A 19,476-nucleotide genomic window follows, 5' to 3' on the forward strand; every position below is an offset into this window, starting at 1 on the left:
CCAACACTGCTCCGAGGGCACAGTGAGTGGTCCAGTGCGTAAGGGCCAGATTCCAAACGCTGTTTACCAGCTGTGGGCTCGGGGAACCACTCATCCTTTTTGTGCCTCAGTTCCTAGTCTAGTAAAGGAACAGTACAACGTCGTGGGATTAAATGAACCCGTCCGAGTGAAAGCACTCAGCAGTGATAGGCATGGGACAGATCCCGGCCTCACCGCCTGGGTCCCAGCTTTCTGAGCTGCCTGGTGTCAAGGTCTTCCGGCAGTAGGCGCTTTGGGCCACTGATCACAACCCCCTCTTTCGCAGCCCGGATGGAGTGGAGCTGTTAGTCAGCCCAGGAAGGAGAGTAAAGGGGGGCAAAGAGTAGTCCCTGGGACAGGGGTTCTCGAAGTATATGTCTGGACCAGCAGCAGCAGCAGCACCTGGGAATTTGTTAGAAATGCAAATTCTTGGACCCTAGCCCAGACTTACTGAATCCGAAACTCCAGGGTGGGGCTAGGCAATCTGCTTTCACAAGCCCTCCAGGCGATGCTGGTGATCGCTCACATTTGGCAGCCGGTGCCCAGAAGAGTGTCCGTTTCATCCAAGTTTTCTGATTCATTGTTATAATGTTGTGGGAAGATGCTCTCATAGTTTCAGACTCTCCTGTGAATCTGAGGTTGCATCCGCTGCCCTTTATTCTCAGTGTTACTCCGCTGTTCCTTCTCTTACCCTCCTTACCAAAGGTTTGTCTGTTTTATGGGTCTTAAAGAGAAGACTTTTATTTCCTTGTCTTCTTTTTTATGCCATCTCTTTGAGGAATGTTTTATTTTTGTTAATTATTTTCTTCTTCGTTTGTTGAGGTGAAAACTTAATTTTTATCAAGATTTCTGGTTTTTTATAAATATATTGAAGGTCCTGCACTTACCTCTAAGCACTTTTTGCCCAAATGTATTTCGATGCGCATCTGATGTTCCTGAGATTGTAGTTTTTTGCTGTCCCTTCCTGCTATCAATTGAACAGTGACAGACACACATGCACACGCACCAGAGGGGAGATCAGAAAAGGAAAATTCTAAGAACTGGGGTTGTGGGGGCCAGAAAGGTTTCCAGAATGCAGCACAGTGTCTATTCTTCCCTGTGGAGAAGCTGGGAGGAAGGGAAGAGCTGCTGGAGGCCCTGCTGGGAGACATAGAGGAGAGAGGGGTGGCTTCAGGGGTGGGAGACAGGATGTTGGAATTCCCACTGCCCATGTGCGGGTGGGGGGGGTGCTTAGTTCAGTCTTGCTCTGCCAACAACCTCTTCTGTGAATTGGACTCAATTTCCCTACCTATGAAGTGGGGTAGAGATTGAGTCAGGGCTCTTAAACATATTTGGGTCTGCAATCTTATTTGGAAGATGGATGAAAATACTGTGGACTAGTTCCATGGACAAAGACACAAACACATAATTTGGTACACATGTCCCAGGCTGCTTACCTGCCCAGCTTCCATTCTTGGTTCACCCACTCTAGTCCGGAGTCTCCAGGGGCACTGGCAGTTCTCAGGACAGAAGGCTCTAAAGACACCTGCCCAAAGGGATTCACTCATTCATCCACTTATTCAACACCCATGTACTAAGCACTTATGCACATTTCTGGACCATGTCCCAACTTGGGGCCTCAGTTTCCCCATCTGATAGTGGGAGTAAGGCAGTTTAAGCTCTTCATTGCTGCCTCCGCACGATGGGGAGGACTAGGGGAAGAACCCTCCGGAGGAGGCCTTCCTGGGCCCAAGACTCTGTCAGCTGGAGGAAGGCAGAGGCCACCTGGTACTATGTGCTCTTTGTGCCCCCCCAGCACAGGTCATGAGACTCAAAGGACAGTTGGCTTAGGGAAGTGAAGACCCTTGCCCAGGGTCATGCAGCAGGGAAGGCTGGAGCTGGGATCTGAATCCAGGACTATCTTGACTCCAGAGCCCATGCTTTTCCCTTTACCCCATACTCCCATCTCTCCTCTGGGAGCAGGTAGTAAGGGTCCCAGGCACAGGAGGGGGAGGGGAGTGGGGAGGGGAAACCAGTGGAGGAGCTGGGGAAGGAGATCAGGAGCAGGGGTGAGGGATGGCCATGGTGGGGCTCACTTCCGTCAACCGCCCCCTCCCCGGCCTGAGAGTTCCTTCAGGACAGGACAGTGTTGGCAGCATTTGATTCCATGTCTTGGGGCCATTGGAAGATCATTGGGAGAGTTTGCGGTACTAAACTGAGGTGCGCACAGCAAGGTCCGATGAGGGGACAGGAAGAGGGATCCAAGTGTGTCCAGGTGTGTGCGTGGGCGGTCCAGCACTCCCTTCCCCCAGCTCTGCCCACAGCCTGGTGCCCTTCCTTCTTTGGAGACCCAGGGCCCTTACCCCCTCTCCGCGCACCTGCCGTCCCGGCACTCTCCATCCCTGTTTATTGTCCTCATTGCCCCATCCCCGGCCTGCGGGGTCCCCTCTTATTTATCCTGCTGAGCAGCTCTCTGAAGGCAGAGACTTGGTCTCATTCACTGCTTTATCTATGGTGGGTGAATGAATGACTTCCAGGATCTTTGTGCTGAGTCCAACCCGGGCCCTGGCCTTGAGGAGGGCCCAGCCTGGCAGGGCGCGGCAGCCCCAGGCAGACTCTGGCCGTGGGGCTGGGGGTTAGGGCAGAGGGTGCGAGACAGGAAGGGAGAGGGGCTGCTGGAGGCTGCAGAGGGGCGTGTAAGCAGGGACCGTGGGCAGATGGCCGCGTGTGTAGGGGGTGTAGGGGGGTGCAGGGGCTGGCCAGTGCCCTCAGGCGCAGGGGGGCGAGGACGGGCCCTGAGGGCGGCCCCATGTGGGGGCCTTCTAAGGTACCCCCACCCCTGACCTCATGCCCTGCGCTTTCCCTCCACCACCCAGCAGCCACTTTCTCCATCTCGTCTTCTACAACTTTCCTCTCTTCCTGACAGATTTCTCTAGTAAATTTGACTTCGTTTCAACACTTTGGTTGGGCAAATTACATTAAGATGGATGTTGCAGGTACCCTTTATGGTTTATTTATCGTGATACTGTTCGTATCTCACGCTTATAAATAACTTATGTTATAGCTTTTGTTTGTGGAAATGTAACTTACATATTTTATTACGCTTTCTGTAAACCTCAAAAAGAATCTTGTCAAGGAAGCGCTCTTATCAGCAATCCAAACTATGGGACGTAAAAACCGACGCTACCATTATTTTTTAATATGCCAAGGAGGCAGGTTACTCTTGCTGTAGTTTGAGAGGTTTGCTGTCATCGTAAACTTGCACCTCAATAAAACATTAAAAAGTCTCAAGAACGATTTTATAAAGTTCGGGAGGAGGATGAATCGGTGGCAGAACCCACAGACACAGCACTCAAGGAGCCCAGGTGTTGGACTGGCGTTTCTTTGAGTGGCCAGCTTCTTTCGGGGGTCGCAGAAGTCTCCCAGTCCACCTCCCCACCCTCGGTCCCTGAAGCCCGTGGTGAAGTACTCAGCTTAAGGGGTGAGAGAGGAAAAGAAACATGAGTTCTGGAGTCCGGCTGACCTGATTTTGAATCCCGGCTTGTCTACTTTTTAGCTATGTGGCCTTGGGTTCGTCTTTTAGTCTCAGTGTTCTCATCTCTAAAATGGAGACACTACTGCTTACTTGGCATTCTTACTGGGAAACATTAAATTTAAACGAGACGGCAATTTGCAGTGCTCAGGGGGTGCTCAGAAGCACAGAAACGTGGATATATCTAGAACACAAGCAGGATACAGCTTTCTCAGGGTCAGGGTGTTAAGTCAATGTTAGAAGGCGAACATTGAGCGAAGTCAAAACACCTTCACACTGTTTCTTGCTCGAATACCAGCTGAAGCAGTTGGCTAGACGTAGAGCCTCCCCTACGCCTGCGTGAACGAGGCATGTTTGCATAGCAGACTCGAGATGCCCCAGCGTGGCTTGCACCTCCCACCTCACCCTCACTCTGGCCCCCGCAGAACTGTGTTGCTGAATGTGTTACATACACTTGTGATCTCGTTCGAGCCCATAACAGATCCCCCTAGTTCTTTTTTGTGTAGATTCCACAAGTTTGGGTGTCTCTCCAGAGAACTTTTTGCCCAGGGATCCTCACTGTCCCTTATCAGTGCTGGCTGCGGGGGGGGCGGGGGGTTCGGCTCCCACGCAGCTTCGGTGGGGGGCCGAGCGTGTGCAGTACAACTGAAGCACCCCGCCTCCCTACTCCCTTTATGTCCTTAGAGCACAGAATGGAACTTAGCCCTCCGAAGAAAATCAGGATTCCTTTCCAGGTTTCTAGGGAGAAACTTGTAGCCAAACTCAACCTCTCCAGCAAAGACCGGATAAGAGCTGTGGCGGGCATCTTTGAAAATGGCTTCCGAAGATCCCTACCTCCTGGTATTCGTGCCTTTGTGTAACCCTTCCCCTTGGGTGGTCCCAGTGAGTTACTTCTAAGGCAATGCAGCAGAAGTGATGGGATGTCCCCTCTGAGCGTAGCTAAGAGGCTGGGCTTCCAGACTGCAGCACTGTCTCTTCTCTCTTTTGCTCGCTCTGACGAAGCAAGATGCCATCTTGTGTGCTGCCCTGTGGAGAGGCCCATTTGGCAAGGCACTGAGGCTCTCAGACCACTAGTCCGCGAGGAACTGACTCCTAACTGCGAGTGAGCGCGGAAGCAAGTCCTTCCCAGCTGAGCCCTGGCCAACAATATTGAAGGCAGTCTGTGAGAGACCCTTAAGCAGATGACCCAGCTACAGATTTCTGACCCTCAGACCCTGTGAGATAATCAGTGTTGTTCTAAGCCAGTATGTTTCGGGGTAATTTGCTCCATAGCAACAGGGCTCAGAAAAAAAAAATGGAAGTGGATGTAAATATTAACTGGTTTCAACTCACCGTTCTGACATACAGAGCTTCTTGGAAGAAACCAGGAATTGCTCTGAGGTGACAGGGACATGGGTTCAGATCTCACCTGTGTGGTCTGGGCAAGCTATGTACCACCTGTGGGCCTTAGTGTCCTCATCTGAAGAGCGGGAGTAATGCTGTCTCCCTTCATAGGGCTCTTTGAGGGCCAAGGGAGAGAACACACGTAAGGGGCATGGCAGGTGCTCCATTAAGTGTGTGCTGTGTCTGTTCTCAGCCTGCGTGCGGCCTCGCAGTGCACTCGGGAAGCCACCACCATGACAAGCAGGCTGCGTGCGGCGGTGGGGCAGGCCTGACAAGTCCTCCGGTGGGAGCAGCTCTCCGAGGCCAAGGTTGACGGAGCCTCCCCTGGCTGGTTTGAAACCACCAGGTGACCTTTGGCAGTGTGGCAAAGAAAAGCAAATGCACACGGTTGTTTTCGGTGCTTTTGTAAAGAAGTGTCAGAATGGGGTAGGCCCTCTAGGACGCATTTCTGTGGGATGAGGATGCGGTAATAAGCCCCTGAGAAACAGAAATTCTCAAGTCAGACTTCTTCCAAAAGTTGATGTTTTATAAAGTTTCAAGTTTGCCTTCTCAAGGAAAATTACGTTTCCCATTGCTAATGGAGCATAGCGTGAGGCCAAGGCTTGCTTATCCACGGAATGCCAGAAGCCACCCTCTTCCCTGACTTCCTGGCTCACATACAGAAGAGAAACATTTTGAGATAAACTTGGGTGACTTTGCTTTGATGTGACAAGCCTGTTGCTAAACTCAACCATCAAGAAAGGTTTCAAGAAACACTAGTCTGGGAAACGTGATTATAACAGGAGTCTGTGGATTTACTTCTTCACCAGTAAGGCCAACCTTTCATGTCTTATTAGAAATAAAGGGCGCAATATCTCCTACACGGCTGAACCACGAAGACGGAGCAGTGAGATGCAAAAGCCATGTGACAGTGGCAATCTCAAATTAATCGCCTCGTTACAGTCTACCACCAACCGGAAAGGCCTCCTTCATGTCCTGGATTTGGGTTAAGTTGCAATCCCTATGGTAGTTTAGAGTTTTTGCAGAGGGAGGGAAACCGGCTGTTCTCTGTCCTCTGAAAATCTGCACTTTAGGCCCTCGAACAGTTCTGGGCCGCCCGAGGAGGCAGAGCTGCTTCGGGTATGTACTCTTCATTAGGCGCCTCGAGCTTGTCTTCAAAGCGAAACGGAGGCGGAAGGCCTGAGCACCGGCACCACCCAGCACCTCTTGTGGGGGCTACGTGACGCCTTTGGAAGGAATAGCTCTGCAGGCAGTAATTGCCCAGCTTAATTCTTCTAGACGGAACCACTTCAGATTTATGCCAGTGAAAAGCAAACGTCGTTTGTAAGTCATTTAATTGTGTTACTGTCTCTCAACTTTATCAGACGCTGCTGAGGCCGAGAGAGCTGTGCGCGGTCCTGTGGGACGCTCTGGAGTGCTCCCAGGCTCGTTCTCAGTGCCCACAGCTCACAGACCCCAACGCTGCTCCTTCCAGACTCGGAACAAACTACTAATTTAACGGGTTCAAACGGTATTTGTCTCAACTCGGGATCCATGTTGAAGGCGGCATCTCTAAGACATTCGCGACCTTGATTACAGAGTACCATTAACTAGTACAGACTTAGGTTCAAACCTGGTTTATTAAGTTCTTTGGTTAAATATTGTTTCTACATCCTTTCGGAGCATTATAAGAACAAAGATAATGGTATTTTATAGAAAGACTGAAAACACATCTTTTGCTTTTTCAGAGCAAAGACTGAATTTACATTGTTTGTGCACTATTACAAATTCTTATAAGTAGGCTAGACTTATAAAAAGGTAGGGATTTTGTTGTTTGTTTTGAAAAATAGATTCTCCTGGGCTAGCCGACATCGCTGTCCTGGGACCCAGACGCACAGGAGTCTCTTGGTAAAGGCTGCTCGGCACATGGTCGGGGAGGCGGTCAGCTCACCATGTCCAGACTGCACGGCTCGGTGCTGCCGTCACTCCGCAGGGCCTCTGCCACATCTCTTCTGAAGATGGACAGGTTCTGGGTGAACCTGTGGAAAAAGGAAGAAAGGCCGGGGGCAGTGGCAAGGCGGAGGTGGTGTGCGCCTGTGGAGGATAAAGCCACTGTGGAGCTCAGGACCTTGGAGAGAGCCCCAGATGCTGGCCGAGCTCCTCCCTCCCACCTCCACTGCGGCCATAACCTTTCTGCCACCAACATCCCCTCCCGTTTTCCCCTCTCGGAAAACAAGGGTCACCACCAGATACACCTAGACCATTTTGAGGGGCACATTGTATGGGCGTGCTATTGAAGAATTGTTTTTAAAAGTCAAATTACACACAGATAGGAATATAAAGAAATGAATCAAAGTTGATGTGCCAGGTACTGGGTTGAATTTACATATAAATTCATTTAAGCATTACAAGTCTTCCCAAAGGTAGGCATTTTTATCCTCATTTTGCAGATGAGAAAACCAGGCTAGATCCCCTGGGTTCCGATACTGGCTCCACCACTTCTTAGCGGGGTGATCTTGGATGAACACTCTCGTCTTGGCGCTCACCTGGGGCAGCCTACCTCATGGGATTGTGGGAAGTGAGAATTTACTGAATCAACGGAGACAATGCCCATACGTAGTCAACCTAGTGCACGGCACACGGAGGGCATCTGTACTCTCTTAAACAGCAGGGCATCATTTGACAGAGCAGCTCCAGAGGGGGTACTCAGATTCCCAAGCCTCAAGTGACACACTCTGCCCCCCTCAGGCATCTACGGTGTCCCCACTCAGTCTCTGCTGCTTGCCAGAGGAGAGTGGCACGGGACGAGCAGTCAAGGGTGTGTCTGCAGAGCCTATCCAACTTGGTCTTGTACTGCCAGAGCCCAGGCTGGTGACTCCACCGCACGCCGCTGTGGTTATTGCAATGACTGATGACTCACATTTCATACGGTGAAGCATCTGAATGTTACCGCTTTTATAAAAGGATGGTGCAGGCAGTCCCTCCTACACCCCGAAAACGTTTGCTTTCTATGTTGTTCATTATGGTCTATTTCCTCCATTAGAAGCTCTGTGAGGCAAACCCCTGAACAATTAGTTCACCACTGGTATCCTCGATGCCTGGCACATAGCAGATGCTCAATGAAATTTTGTGCCCTAAATAAATGAACGGATGAAAGCGTACCTGATACTCTGGGTTCCTTTCATTTAGATCTCACTGGCAACTGCAAAACTCTGAAGGTCAGGCAGAGGGTGGAACTAATGTTTACTGCGGCTTCTGTGACCTAGGGACCCTGCTTTACTACATTCTGTCGGTTCAACATCAGAACCCATTTTGTTGGTGAGAAAACTGATCAGAGCAGTTGACTGCCTTCCTCACTGCCACACAGCCTGTAGAGGGCAGGGATAAACTTTACGCCGGAGTCCGGCTAACCTCAAAGCCTGTGCTTATTCAAATGCTGGGAAGTCTTTCCTTGTCCTTCACTGCAGATCTGAGCTGTTCTTCTTTTGACCTTTTCAGTGAGTTATTTTTCGTATCTTCTGCTGGATTATGGAATGCGTGAGGGCACAGGCTGCATTTTATTCGGCTCTGCTTCCCTATATAGCCTAGCGTGGTGCTCAAAAAAAAAAAAAAAAAAAAAGCAAATAGGGGGCCTGGGTGACTCAGCCAGTGAAGTGTCTGCCTTTGGCTCAGGTCACGATCCTAGGGACGTGGGATCGAGTCCCACATCTGGCTCTCCACTTAGTGGGGAGTCTGCTTCTCCCTCTCCCTCTGCTTGCCGCTCCCCCTGCTTGTGTTCTCTCTCTCTGTTTCAAATAAATAAATAAATAAAATCTTAAAAAAAAGCGCAAATACCTAGTAATGTTTATTGGATGGAAATAAACCGAGTCTAGGGTTACAGGGTGTAACAGGAAAACGGCGTCAGTATGTGAGCTGCATGAAGCACCATCAGTTACTTTCCACAAGCCAGAGACGCTGAGCTTCCTGGGCAGGGCTTACCTGTCTCTGTTCTTGACGGACAGGTTCTGCTCCACTCCTTCCATCAGGTTCCTGAAGCACTGGGCAAGGACCTCCTGCTTGGGGAGAGGCTGGCTGTTTATCAGGCTTGCTCTCAGTTCACTGAAATACTGTGGGGAGACAGAACAGCCTCAGGGCCCTGACGCCAAACCTGGGCCCCGAGAGAGCTGTGGGGGAGGGTCTCGACCTGCTCCATCCACTCAGAGCTCCTCACTCTCAAAGAAGCACCGGTCCAGGCCCACGTTGAACTTTAAGCCTTCAGCGAAAACCAAAGCAAGAGATACATTCCTACACCTAAACTGTATTGTCCCTTCTCATAAAAATCTCTTGTGATAATTGTTCTACCGTCGCTGAACAATTTAGGTCCTCTGTGGGGACCGAGCCGCGTGAAGGTCTTCCTGACTCTCATCTCCACTCACCACGGAAAGGCTGGAAGAGGAAGGGCCTCTGAGGTGGAGGGGAAGAACTTAACAGGGAGAACTTGACGTGACTGGAGGAAAGGCCCAGGGTCCCCCCTCAGGCTGCGTCATCATCCATGGCTTTAGTGACTCACTCCTCACACAACCCCGGACTTTGTCCCAAGTCCCTGTCTGCTGGCTTAGGCTGGGTCTGCCCCACCGAGGCGGGGTGCTACAGGGGCTTGGTTCGTTCTGGGAGGGCCTTTCTGCACTAAGAAATACACCTGTCACACCTGGTCACAAGGAGCTGCGCAGCCCGTCTCCTCTGCTGGGGTCTGCGGGTTTCTACACACACACACACGAGCTCTCACGCGACACACAGCTCATCACTGGAAACAGCTTAATTTCAGCACAAAGACAACATTTTGCCAGTCATGTGTTTATCCTTCCAAGCCCCAACAGCATGATATTTAATTTCCATCAGACATTAAAACAGCCCACATCAAAAACACACATAATTAATATGTAGTCAGACTAATACTTAAATACTATATATCAGAGGCATTACGCTTAAACCACAGTGTCTTCCCGAACAAGATTGGGAATGCACAAAACTACTTATTTTTCCCTTTTATAATGATGCAGTGACTCACACCAAATAGAAAATTATTAGTTTTTCATCCCAAACCATGAAATATTGCCTCCATCAGTAAAGTATAATATTGTGATGTCATAAGCTTTTTCTAAACACTGAATTTGCCCTTATTCCCTCTCAATCATTTTAAAAGAACTGCTCTCTTTTATAGAGCTTGGATTTAAATCACAATAACACCGAGGGAAGATGAATGACAGTGCTACTGAATGTGGCTAAAATTGGGTACTTCAGCACAGGTGAGTGATGAGACAGCTCTTCTCTTTTTGATATATTTTCTTCTTCTATTAGTTTCCTTCCAAGGCTGGGATTTCAGTTTGAATTTTAATGTATGCAGCTGCCTCTAATCTCACTGTCTTTCTCCCCAGTACTATCTTATTGTATAGACAATTCATTCTCCGGAGCAGTAATGCACTGTTCCTACTGACTGCTGGGGAGACGGGGGTGGGTTCAGGAGGGAGCTGGAGGGCCTGGGAGGCCGCCAGGGTGGCGAGTGCACTTATGAGCTGGGGACTTGTGCTCTCAGATGGACAGTGCTGGTGCCGCAGTGAGTCCCTGAGGGGGCGACGACCACGTAGGACACTGGGGACCCCAAATATAAGAAGGAGCCAAGCGAGAAGCAAAAGGAGTTGTAGCTTGGGACCCCACAGGAAACGGGGTAGGGGAATGAGGGCGAGCTCGAAGCACTACTGTGCAAACCACCTGCTCAATGCATGGGGGCTCTGGGTTCCAGAAGAGCTGGTCTTGAGGCCTCCACTTACCTGAAGAAGATCCGAGGCCTTTGGGGAAGGGCCTTCTGGGAGAGTGTGGCCTCGCCCCAGATCGCTCAAGGTCCCGGCTCAAGCTCTGTCGCGCCTTCTGTTCTCGTCACAGCTCGGCCTGGCATACCACTCTCCTTCCCCCCCGGGGACCACCTCCTGAGGACCTTCCCGCGATCACACTCACCTTCTCGTTGAGCAGAATGAGCCCCAGGAGAGGCCTCGATACTGACCACTGGTTCCGACAGTCTTCAAAGACAATAGTGTTCATGAGGACAGACATCATCTAGAAGACAGAGTCAAATGCAGACCTCGGCTTGAGGTCCCCCAACCCCAGGTCTCTCGTTGCTCACCTTCTACCCCCACATCTTGCCAACAGCCATGAGGGCTGTTCCTGGACAAAGAGCTTTGACTCTGCAAGCCAATAACGCTGCATGTAGGAACTCTGGGCCAAGACGTCCAGCGCCCTGAGGAAGAGTTTCTACCACCGAAAGCTTTGGTGAGAACCTTCTGGGTGGGCAGAAGTCAGATGCTACAGAGCTAAGAGGGTCAGTCTCTGCCTCTCAACCCTGGTATGCTATCCTCCATGCGAGTAGCAGGTAGAAGCCCCGCTCAACTTCCTCCCTGCCTCTCATTTCGCCAGAGTTCAAGTTATGGAAAGGCAACATCTCTCAGAGGGAGGGAGAAACGGGACACATTCCATGTGACCTTGGAAGGTCCTGTTCCCTGCTGGCTCAGACTCGGTTCACTTTTACATGTACATACAAATGCATCCTCTTAAATTCAAAGTCTGCAAGACACCTAAGGGAGGTAAGAGAACAGGCATCTACTGCGACCTCTGCCCTGGAGGAGCCAGAAGCTTCCTGAGGCAGGGCACAGAGCAGAGAGATAGCCAGAAATCGGGCAGGGCCAAGGGCAGTGGGCTAGCCTCAGAGGGAGGATGCTTCTGGGTCTTTGAAGAGAAGATAGGGAAGATTCCATAGCGAAGGTGGCATCATATGTTCTGGGCAGAGGAAGCAGTGCAAAAGGAGGATGGGAAAAAACTGAGTGCGGCAGGAGAGAAGAGACGGGGTGGGGGGGCAGAGAAGCCAGACCTCAGGGCCAGGCTGGTAGGCCATGGTGGGGAGCCTGGACTTCATCCTGAAGAAGCGGGAGCATGTGATGGGTTTGTGGCAAAGGAGAGACATGCTCAGATCTGCACTTAAGCAAGATCCCTCTGGGGACAAGCAGAGGCCAGGGTTCGGGATCCTGCAATTATCTGGCCAAGCAGGGAAGCAAGCTTCACTCCCCTGCGTGCAGCTGACGGTATGCTTGCCTTTCCTTGGACTCTTTACCTCCCACCTCTAGTCCTTCTGTTTCCACAGCTCCAGAGCTTCTGTGCCCCAAAGAGCCCAGGGGAAACGGCAGTTATGTGGCAAAGCTACCACCCACACGACCCCGGACTGGGCTCTGGTGACGCGTGCTCTCGTCCTCTGACACTTCCCCAATCCAATCTGCCCGGCGATCTCAGGCCAGTTACTGAACATCTCTCTCTGTGTGTCAGTTTCATTAGCTATCAAGAGGGAAATAATAATCTAGCCCAAGAAAGCTCTGAGAATCAAATGAGATGGTGGAAATAAAAAGTGTTGCAGAAAGAAGTGCCATAAACATTTAAGGTATATGATAACAACAGCAATGAGCATCTCTGTAGTTTGAAACCCCCGTCACCATCCCACACATCATCGTCATCGTCCTAACAGCTGGGCCGGCTGCGGATGAAATCTGCCAACTGCACATTTACTGTGTGTCCAGTCTCTGGGGAGAGGCGAGGTCTTAGCCTGGCACGCTGAACATCACTTGCAGATTATGTGTTTCCATGTACAATCTGACAAGCCGCCCAAAGTCGTAGAGCCACAAATTAAATTGACAAGCAAAACTAACAGATCTATGGAGACAGTCTAAAATATTATGGGCTTCACAGTCTGAAGGCAGAATGGATATTTTAATGGAAAAGATTAAAGTTAGAGGCACCAAACTCCTCTAGTAACTGACAAAGCACCCTGAAGTGACGTGCCAATTACTTTATATGGTTCTCCTGTGGATTCATTTGTCTGAATGCATGTATTTATGTCTGTAATAAGTAAGGGGATGTTTGAATAAAATACTTTTCTAAAAATAAAGTTGGCTAAAATGTCTAATTTTTAAAAAATTTTTTTTACTCTTCCGGAAAAATGGAGATTAGTGGGCAAATCTGCTCGAGTGCTGTTGACGTGGCAGCTCATTTCTAGAACTTTTTTTTTTTTCTTTCTAATAATCCTAGAGGGTATGGGGGAAACAGCACAAGCGATGCGGCGAATTCCTTGAGAAGCTCCCCCTCTCCCAGTCTGGAGGAAGAGTGGGTGAGATGTCTCAGCACAGAATCTGTTCGAGGTAATGCAAAATCTCTGGTCGGAGGCCCTCTGTGCTCACCGACATGAACACATGAAGGCTGAAAGGAGAGGGCCCTTGGTGACTCTGCACCAGCGCACCCCAGCCTGCACGGAGTCACAACGTGCCACAGGACTTGGAACAAGCAGTGCTGTGAGCAGGGCCCCGCCCCCAACTTCTGCTCACTTCCCAAACTGTGACAGGATGGCTGGAATGGCCATTTCAGCTTTGCGTCATCAAGGCTACGTTGTCCAGGGCCTTGGTCCAAAACACACGCATTACCGACTGCATCATCCCAAGCAGCTCTTCTGCCCAAGCAGGGAAGGGACCATTCGGGAAGAGGAGCTGTGTGGCTTGGTCCACTCGGAAAAACCATAATCCACATTGCCTCAGCACTTACTCCTTCTCCTTCCTTCTTCCCACAGGCTGTGGCGTGAGTTTGTAGCAAATGTCCCTCAGTGAAACAAAACCAACACGGTGTGGCAGGGACAGCTTTGGAGCCAGTCAGAAATGAGGCCAAAGCCAGGCCTGCCACTCACCTAACCTGGACGCTGGGCAAGTCCTTTCACTTCTCTGAGCCTTTGTTTCCTTACATACAAAACGGGGGATTATGGCAACTACTGTGAAGGGCCGCAGTGAGGACTGACTTCCTTCATCTGTGTCAAGCACTTTGCACAGTTGGCCACCCAGCACGCACGCAATCATTACTAGTGCTCCGTTAGTGCGATTACGGTTTCCCTCTGTGCTGTGACCTAGTGGAGTTTCAGGGCTCGAGGAAGCACCCCATTTCACGCCTTCATTATATTCAGATCAATGAGATTACAGTCGCCTCGCAATTACCTAACTTCACTGAGAGTTGCAGTCAAAAAATAACCCACCGTAGGAAACAGTCCCCACGCCATCCCTATTCGGTCTGGCACGTGTATTAGCATGGAGTCTGAATGACAGCGTTTCCGCTGTTCTGAAAGCTTGTCATCTTCCAGATCCAACACAAAACTACTACAGATATCGGAGCTGGAAAGATAAGACAAAGTACTGTTGTGTCATCTGGATCTCCGTTCTCCCTTGGCCCCTCTCTTGGGCACAAGCCCGAAGCACAGTGGACCCTGCAAGCCGGCTATGCTGGCCGCGCTCTCCCGGCGGCGAGGTGGTGGCCACGCGCCCTCTCGTCAGCCGCCTCCGTTCCAGCGCCTGCCGACGTGCGATGAGCAGAGGTGCGGCTTGTGTTGAAGGCTCTCCTGCTAGATGGTGAGGTTGTACCCTAAGGAAGCGAGAGGCCGAGTGGCTCTAGAAGCTCGATAGGGCAGGGTGGTGGGAGTCCCATGGCCCCAGGGACTGCCGGGTGATGGCACGGCACCTGGCACACAGCAGGGGCTTAGGAAATAGCAATTGAATGAAAGAAGATACATGAATGAATGAACGAATGAATGGGAAAGGATGAATGAACTATCAAGAGCGAAAGTATAAAGAGCTAAAGAACATTTTGAAAGGGGATTGTACAAAAAACCAAGAGTTCTACTGGGTATTTACCCCAAAGATACAGACGTAGTGAAGAGAAGGGCCATATGCACCCCAATGTTCATAGCAGCATTGTCCACAATAGCTAAATCGTGGAAGGAGCCGAGATGCCCTTCAACAGATGACTGGATTAAGAAGCTGTGGTCCATATATACAATGGAATATTACTCAGCCATCAGAAAGAACAAGTTCTCAACATTTGCTGCAACATGGACGGGACTGGAGGAGATAACGCTAAGCGAAGTAAGTCAAGCAGAGAAAGACAATTATCATATGATTTCTCTCATTTATGGAACATAAGAAGTAGGAAGATCGGTAGGAGAAGAAAGGGAAGAAGAAAGGGGGGGTAAACAGAAGGGGGAATGAGCCATGAGAGACTATGGACTCTGGGAAACAAACTGAGGGCTTCAGAGGGGAGGGGGGTGGGGGATTGGGATAGGCCAGTGATGGGTATTAAGGAGGGCACGTATTGCATGGTGCACTGGGTGTCATACGCAAGTAATGAATCATGGAACTTTACATCAAAAACTAGGGATGTACTATATGGTGACTAACATAATAAAAAAAATTATTAAAAAAAAAAACCCAAGAGTTCTGGCCTCAATCTCTGGCTAAAATCTGAAATGGGCAGGGGCGCCTGGGTGGCATAGCGGTTAAGCGTCTGCCTTCGGCTCAGGGCGTGATCCCAGCGTTACGGGATCGAGCCCCACATTAGGCTCTTCCGCTATGAGCCTGCTTCTTCCTCTCCCATTCCCCCTGCTTGTGTTCCCTCTCTCGCTGGCTGTCTCTATCTCTGTTGAATAAATAAATAAAATCTTTAAAAAAAAATAAAATCTGAAATGGGTAAATATGTAAATTAACACACTGCTCATTTGCAAGGATCTTGCCTTCGTGTGCAGAGCCTGAGAACTCTCCTGGGCCCCCGGTGTCCCTCTACCGGCAGCTCCCCGGGAGAGCCCTCGTGGGGGCTACCAGGGCTGAGGCGAATGCACCATCTTCTCTACCGACCAGCACGTGACCCCCAGAGAGGCTGTGCCCGATGAGTCTCCTCACTGCGCACGGCACTAATGGGTATCGCTCACGGAAAGCTTTGTGGGTGCTCAGCACTCCGTTTGGCACATGCTGTCTCTAACCCTCAGCTAACCTTGAAGGAGGCCTTACCCTCACTTTGTAGGCTAAGCGTCTGAGGTCCCGAGCAGGAAGTTACTTGCTCCAGGCATCAGGCTACAGCTAGCTATCTGCATGTGGGGGAGAACTCAGATCCGTGCATGGGTCTGCCTGGCTCCGGAGGCCGTGCCCGCGCCATCACGCCGGCCTGCTGCCTGCCACAGTCGGGCCGTCTGCGTGCACCAACAGTGGGCTGCGGCCATCAGCAGCGGTGACCGAGGCAGCATGTCCGCCTCCTGCCCAGCCCACTGGAGCCCTGATGGTGTGGGCGGGGAGGCTCGTTTCTGGCACCTTCAGTGGGCCTCCCAGATCTGATGCCCACATGCATCTCCTCTGTTCAGCCACCCTGCCACCTGCGGAGGACTCAGGCAGCTGCTGGAATCCTCGCAATGAGAGTCCAGGGCAGCAATTCCTGGAGAGTGTGCAGACCTTCCTGCCTCCTACCTAACGCTTCTAGAAATGTGGTTAACAGATTTTCAGACTCTCAAGATGAACAATGGTAGACATAATTAATAGACTGTCTCTGGAAAATGGTCCATTGAATGTTTTTCTAAAAATAACAATTTCCCTCCCACCAAAAGTACCATGTACACAGTAATTTAAATTAACATCATTGAAAACATTAGTAAATTAAGCTAATTTCCTTTGAGTTACAATGTTCCCTACAAGGTGAACGCTTTTCACTGTTAGTGTTCTTAGAGCCTACTGAATAATGTAACTAAAAACCACCCCACAGAATTCTAAGAACTAGATGAAAAAAACTCTAGCCCTCCGTCTTGCTCCCCGCCTGTATCAGAAAGACAAAACCCTGAGGCTGGAGTGATGCCACGAACTCTGATACTGCAGGGACCGAAGCCCGGGTACAGTGACGGAAGGCCAGCTCTTCCCTCTCCTTCCCAGCCTCTTCCTCAGGGTCGTGTGCCTTTCAGTTACACTGCAACCTTGCTGCCTGTTGATCCGGGAAATGGTAGACGTGGTAGAAACAGGGCCTGAGAAGGAGGCTTTGGTTTGACAAAGGAAGGACAGCCAGAGAAAAGGTGAGAGACCCCGGATGAAGCCTCCCTGCACCTGGATCTAAAAGGGGGTGGGGTGGGGGAGGACAAAGCAAGGATGGTCAGGGCGGTGCCCAAGAGGGTATGTTTGCAGGAGGAGGTGTCTTAATCGGTTAGGTAAGGGGCCTTAATGGGAAGAGGAGTAGAATACACAGTTCTCTACACCTCTGGCCAAGCGAGATTGTTCTTGATTTTGATACGATGTGCTGGTGAGGTTTGAGGAAGGACTATGATAAATGGACCCAAAACTGAAGAGCTGTTCCTGTCTCAGGAAGCTCTTGGTGTACGTAAGTGGCCTTTCCGAAGGCCAGTAAGACGGGAGGGGGAAGGCTGGCCCTAGCTAAAAAGAGTGAAGCAGAAACAGGATCGCCGGGAGAGTGCAGTCAGACCTGAAAGAGCGGAGAAACCTTCCACCAGCCTCCACAGTGATTTCTCCAGAGCCCCATGCGGGATGGAGATCCGGGGTCTGGGAGGATATGAACGCTGCCGAAGGAGGCAAAGCTTCCAGGTTTTCAGTGCTTGTGGAAGGAAGGGAGTTGCTGTCATTACCGAGTGCTGTTCCTGAGGCCACGTGCACAGCAGATATTGAAATGTGATCCTCCTCAAATTAGATCCTAGTCGTCCTTAGGGAAAAGGAATCAATTGTTCTCTTCGTCTGCTGTCTACTGATGTGATATTAGCAGAATGTTATGAAAAATGAAAGCAATGGACAAATAAGCATATATTTTCCTGCCTGGATTAACTAAGCCCCACCATCTCTGTTACATTAAATCTTTTAATGTCTGTACATATTAAGCACTTTCCTAAATTCTTATTGTCTTTACAGCCTCATAATAGTAGGAAGTATTTAGCACTTTAAATGAAAACAAAATCAAACAAAATGCAAGATGCGGTGAGCCTCTTATTTTTAAAGAAACAAGATTGCAATCAATTATGGGTGACCCATTCTCCTTTGGAAAATCATTTGGGAGTCCTGCCTACTTGGCCTTTGCACAATGCTAGTTTTGCTCTAGAAGTAAAAAAAAAAAAAATCAAAACATCTTTTTTACCAATAAAGGTACTGCAGGACTGGTTAACTCAGCTGGTTTTGGTCATGTATTAGCAGTGCATATTTCCACACCTAAACCAACAGCACTCTCTTCCCCTGCCCCCTCCTCTACAGAGTTAAAGGATGCTGTTTTCCCAAGTGATAAATCGCCTAGGATATTAAAAAAACTCTTCCATCCATTGTAAAATCTAAGGAAATACACAACCTAGTTTTGCTGTTGTTTCAATTTTCTCCATTACCAGCATTACCCCTAGTTCTGAAAACATTCGTTTTAATCATAGTTTATTGGGGAAAGAATTACCTGCCAGTCTGCTGGCTTACACGAAAGAAGATAAAGTTGGAACGAAACTTCGGGATTAATTAATTGAGAGTACTGCATGTAACGTGTCTACTCTGAACGTTATGGAGCACATCACAATGAAAACAGTTTTATTTTCCATGGTTGAAATAAATTATAATAAATAATTCATTTCGATGGCAGAGACGAACTAGAGAGCAAGAGCAACAAAATTGACTGCGTTACACTGTGAGTCTCATTCTTGAATCTTCATTATCCATTTGAAACTTTTTACGAGTAGTAAATCATATTTCAAGTGGCTGCAGATCTCATAAAGCAGCTTGCTGCATTCAAATAAAACCAGAAAACCTGGGGCACTGGGAGTCTGCTGGGCTTGCCACTCAGCACTATTTGGGAAACTCTTTCTCACTCCTCTCTTGCCAGCATCAAACAGAACACTTTTCCACTTGATGTAAAAATTAAGCATCACTTGGCAAAATTGTCATCTAGGTTTCCTCTGGGTGGGAATGTTGGCAAAATCTATATGGAGAGGACTAGCCTTCCCCTCCAAAGCCATTTTCCTCTAATTTTTATTCCCGAATGAATCACTGCCACACAGCCAGGTTCTAGAACTTCTAATGGCCTCTACTAGCCATATGGGGGTCCCTAAATTAGCACATTTGTCTACGGGCTCAAGAGAGAGGGGCGCATGTGCTATGATTCTGCCTAAAAAGACCAGCCTATCTTCATAGGATGGGTGATATTTAGCTTGAACCTTAAAAGATGCATGTAAGCCTCACCGGGGAAGAAGGATGTATCAGGAAGAGGAAATAAAATGAGAAAAGACAAAGCAGACAGGGCTTGGGATGTCTGAGGAGAAGTTAGCCTCTTCTTCTGAGTAGAAAGGAGCAGAGCTGAGGGCGGGGAGCTGAAGGCTGGGCTGAGTCCAGGCTCTAAAAGGCCTGTGCTGTCATGCTAAATGCAGAAGCGAGTTCGGGCCAGTGCATAAAGGGTAGCCTTCAGAGGATTTCCGAACAATGCTGAGCTCTGGGATCTAGAACAATGACTGATGTGAGATGGGAGCAAGGCAACGATGCCTTGTCGGTACTGGAGGCAAGGGAACATGTTTAGATAGGACTGCGAAAGTCCAGCGGAGAGACGACGAGGGCCCCAGCCAAGTCTGGTAGCAGGGAGAGAGAGGGAGGAGCGGTCAGAATCCTTGAGTGCATACCCCATTTTCTTCCTAGGTAATAAAAGTTTCTAAGAAATATAACCTGCCACTGACGCTGTAGATAAAGCCAGAGCTTTACAGA

General features: G+C 49.6%; 1 protein-coding gene across 4 annotated transcripts in view; it reads right to left on the minus strand.

Annotated features, from left to right (window-relative positions):
* Positions 1–6,512: 6,512 nt before the first annotated feature.
* RANBP17 (RAN binding protein 17) overlaps positions 6,513–19,476 on the minus strand; it is a 319,506-nt gene continuing 306,542 nt past the window's right edge. For all 4 annotated transcript variants that reach the window (XM_087867811.1, XM_087867812.1, XM_087867810.1 and 1 more), the window contains 3 exons: positions 10,883–10,981; positions 8,870–8,997; positions 6,513–6,930 (listed from right to left, as the gene is read on the minus strand). In XM_087867811.1, the coding sequence (XP_087723937.1) occupies positions 6,834–6,930; positions 8,870–8,997; positions 10,883–10,981 (324 nt within the window). In that variant the 3' untranslated portion in view covers positions 6,513–6,833. The remainder of the gene's footprint in view (positions 6,931–8,869; positions 8,998–10,882; positions 10,982–19,476) is intronic.

The sequence above is a fragment of the Ursus americanus genome, chromosome 15 (assembly GCF_024610735.1).
Source record: "Ursus americanus isolate L20-20 chromosome 15, mUrsAme1.1.p, whole genome shotgun sequence".
Classification (NCBI taxonomy): domain Eukaryota; kingdom Metazoa; phylum Chordata; class Mammalia; order Carnivora; family Ursidae; genus Ursus; species Ursus americanus.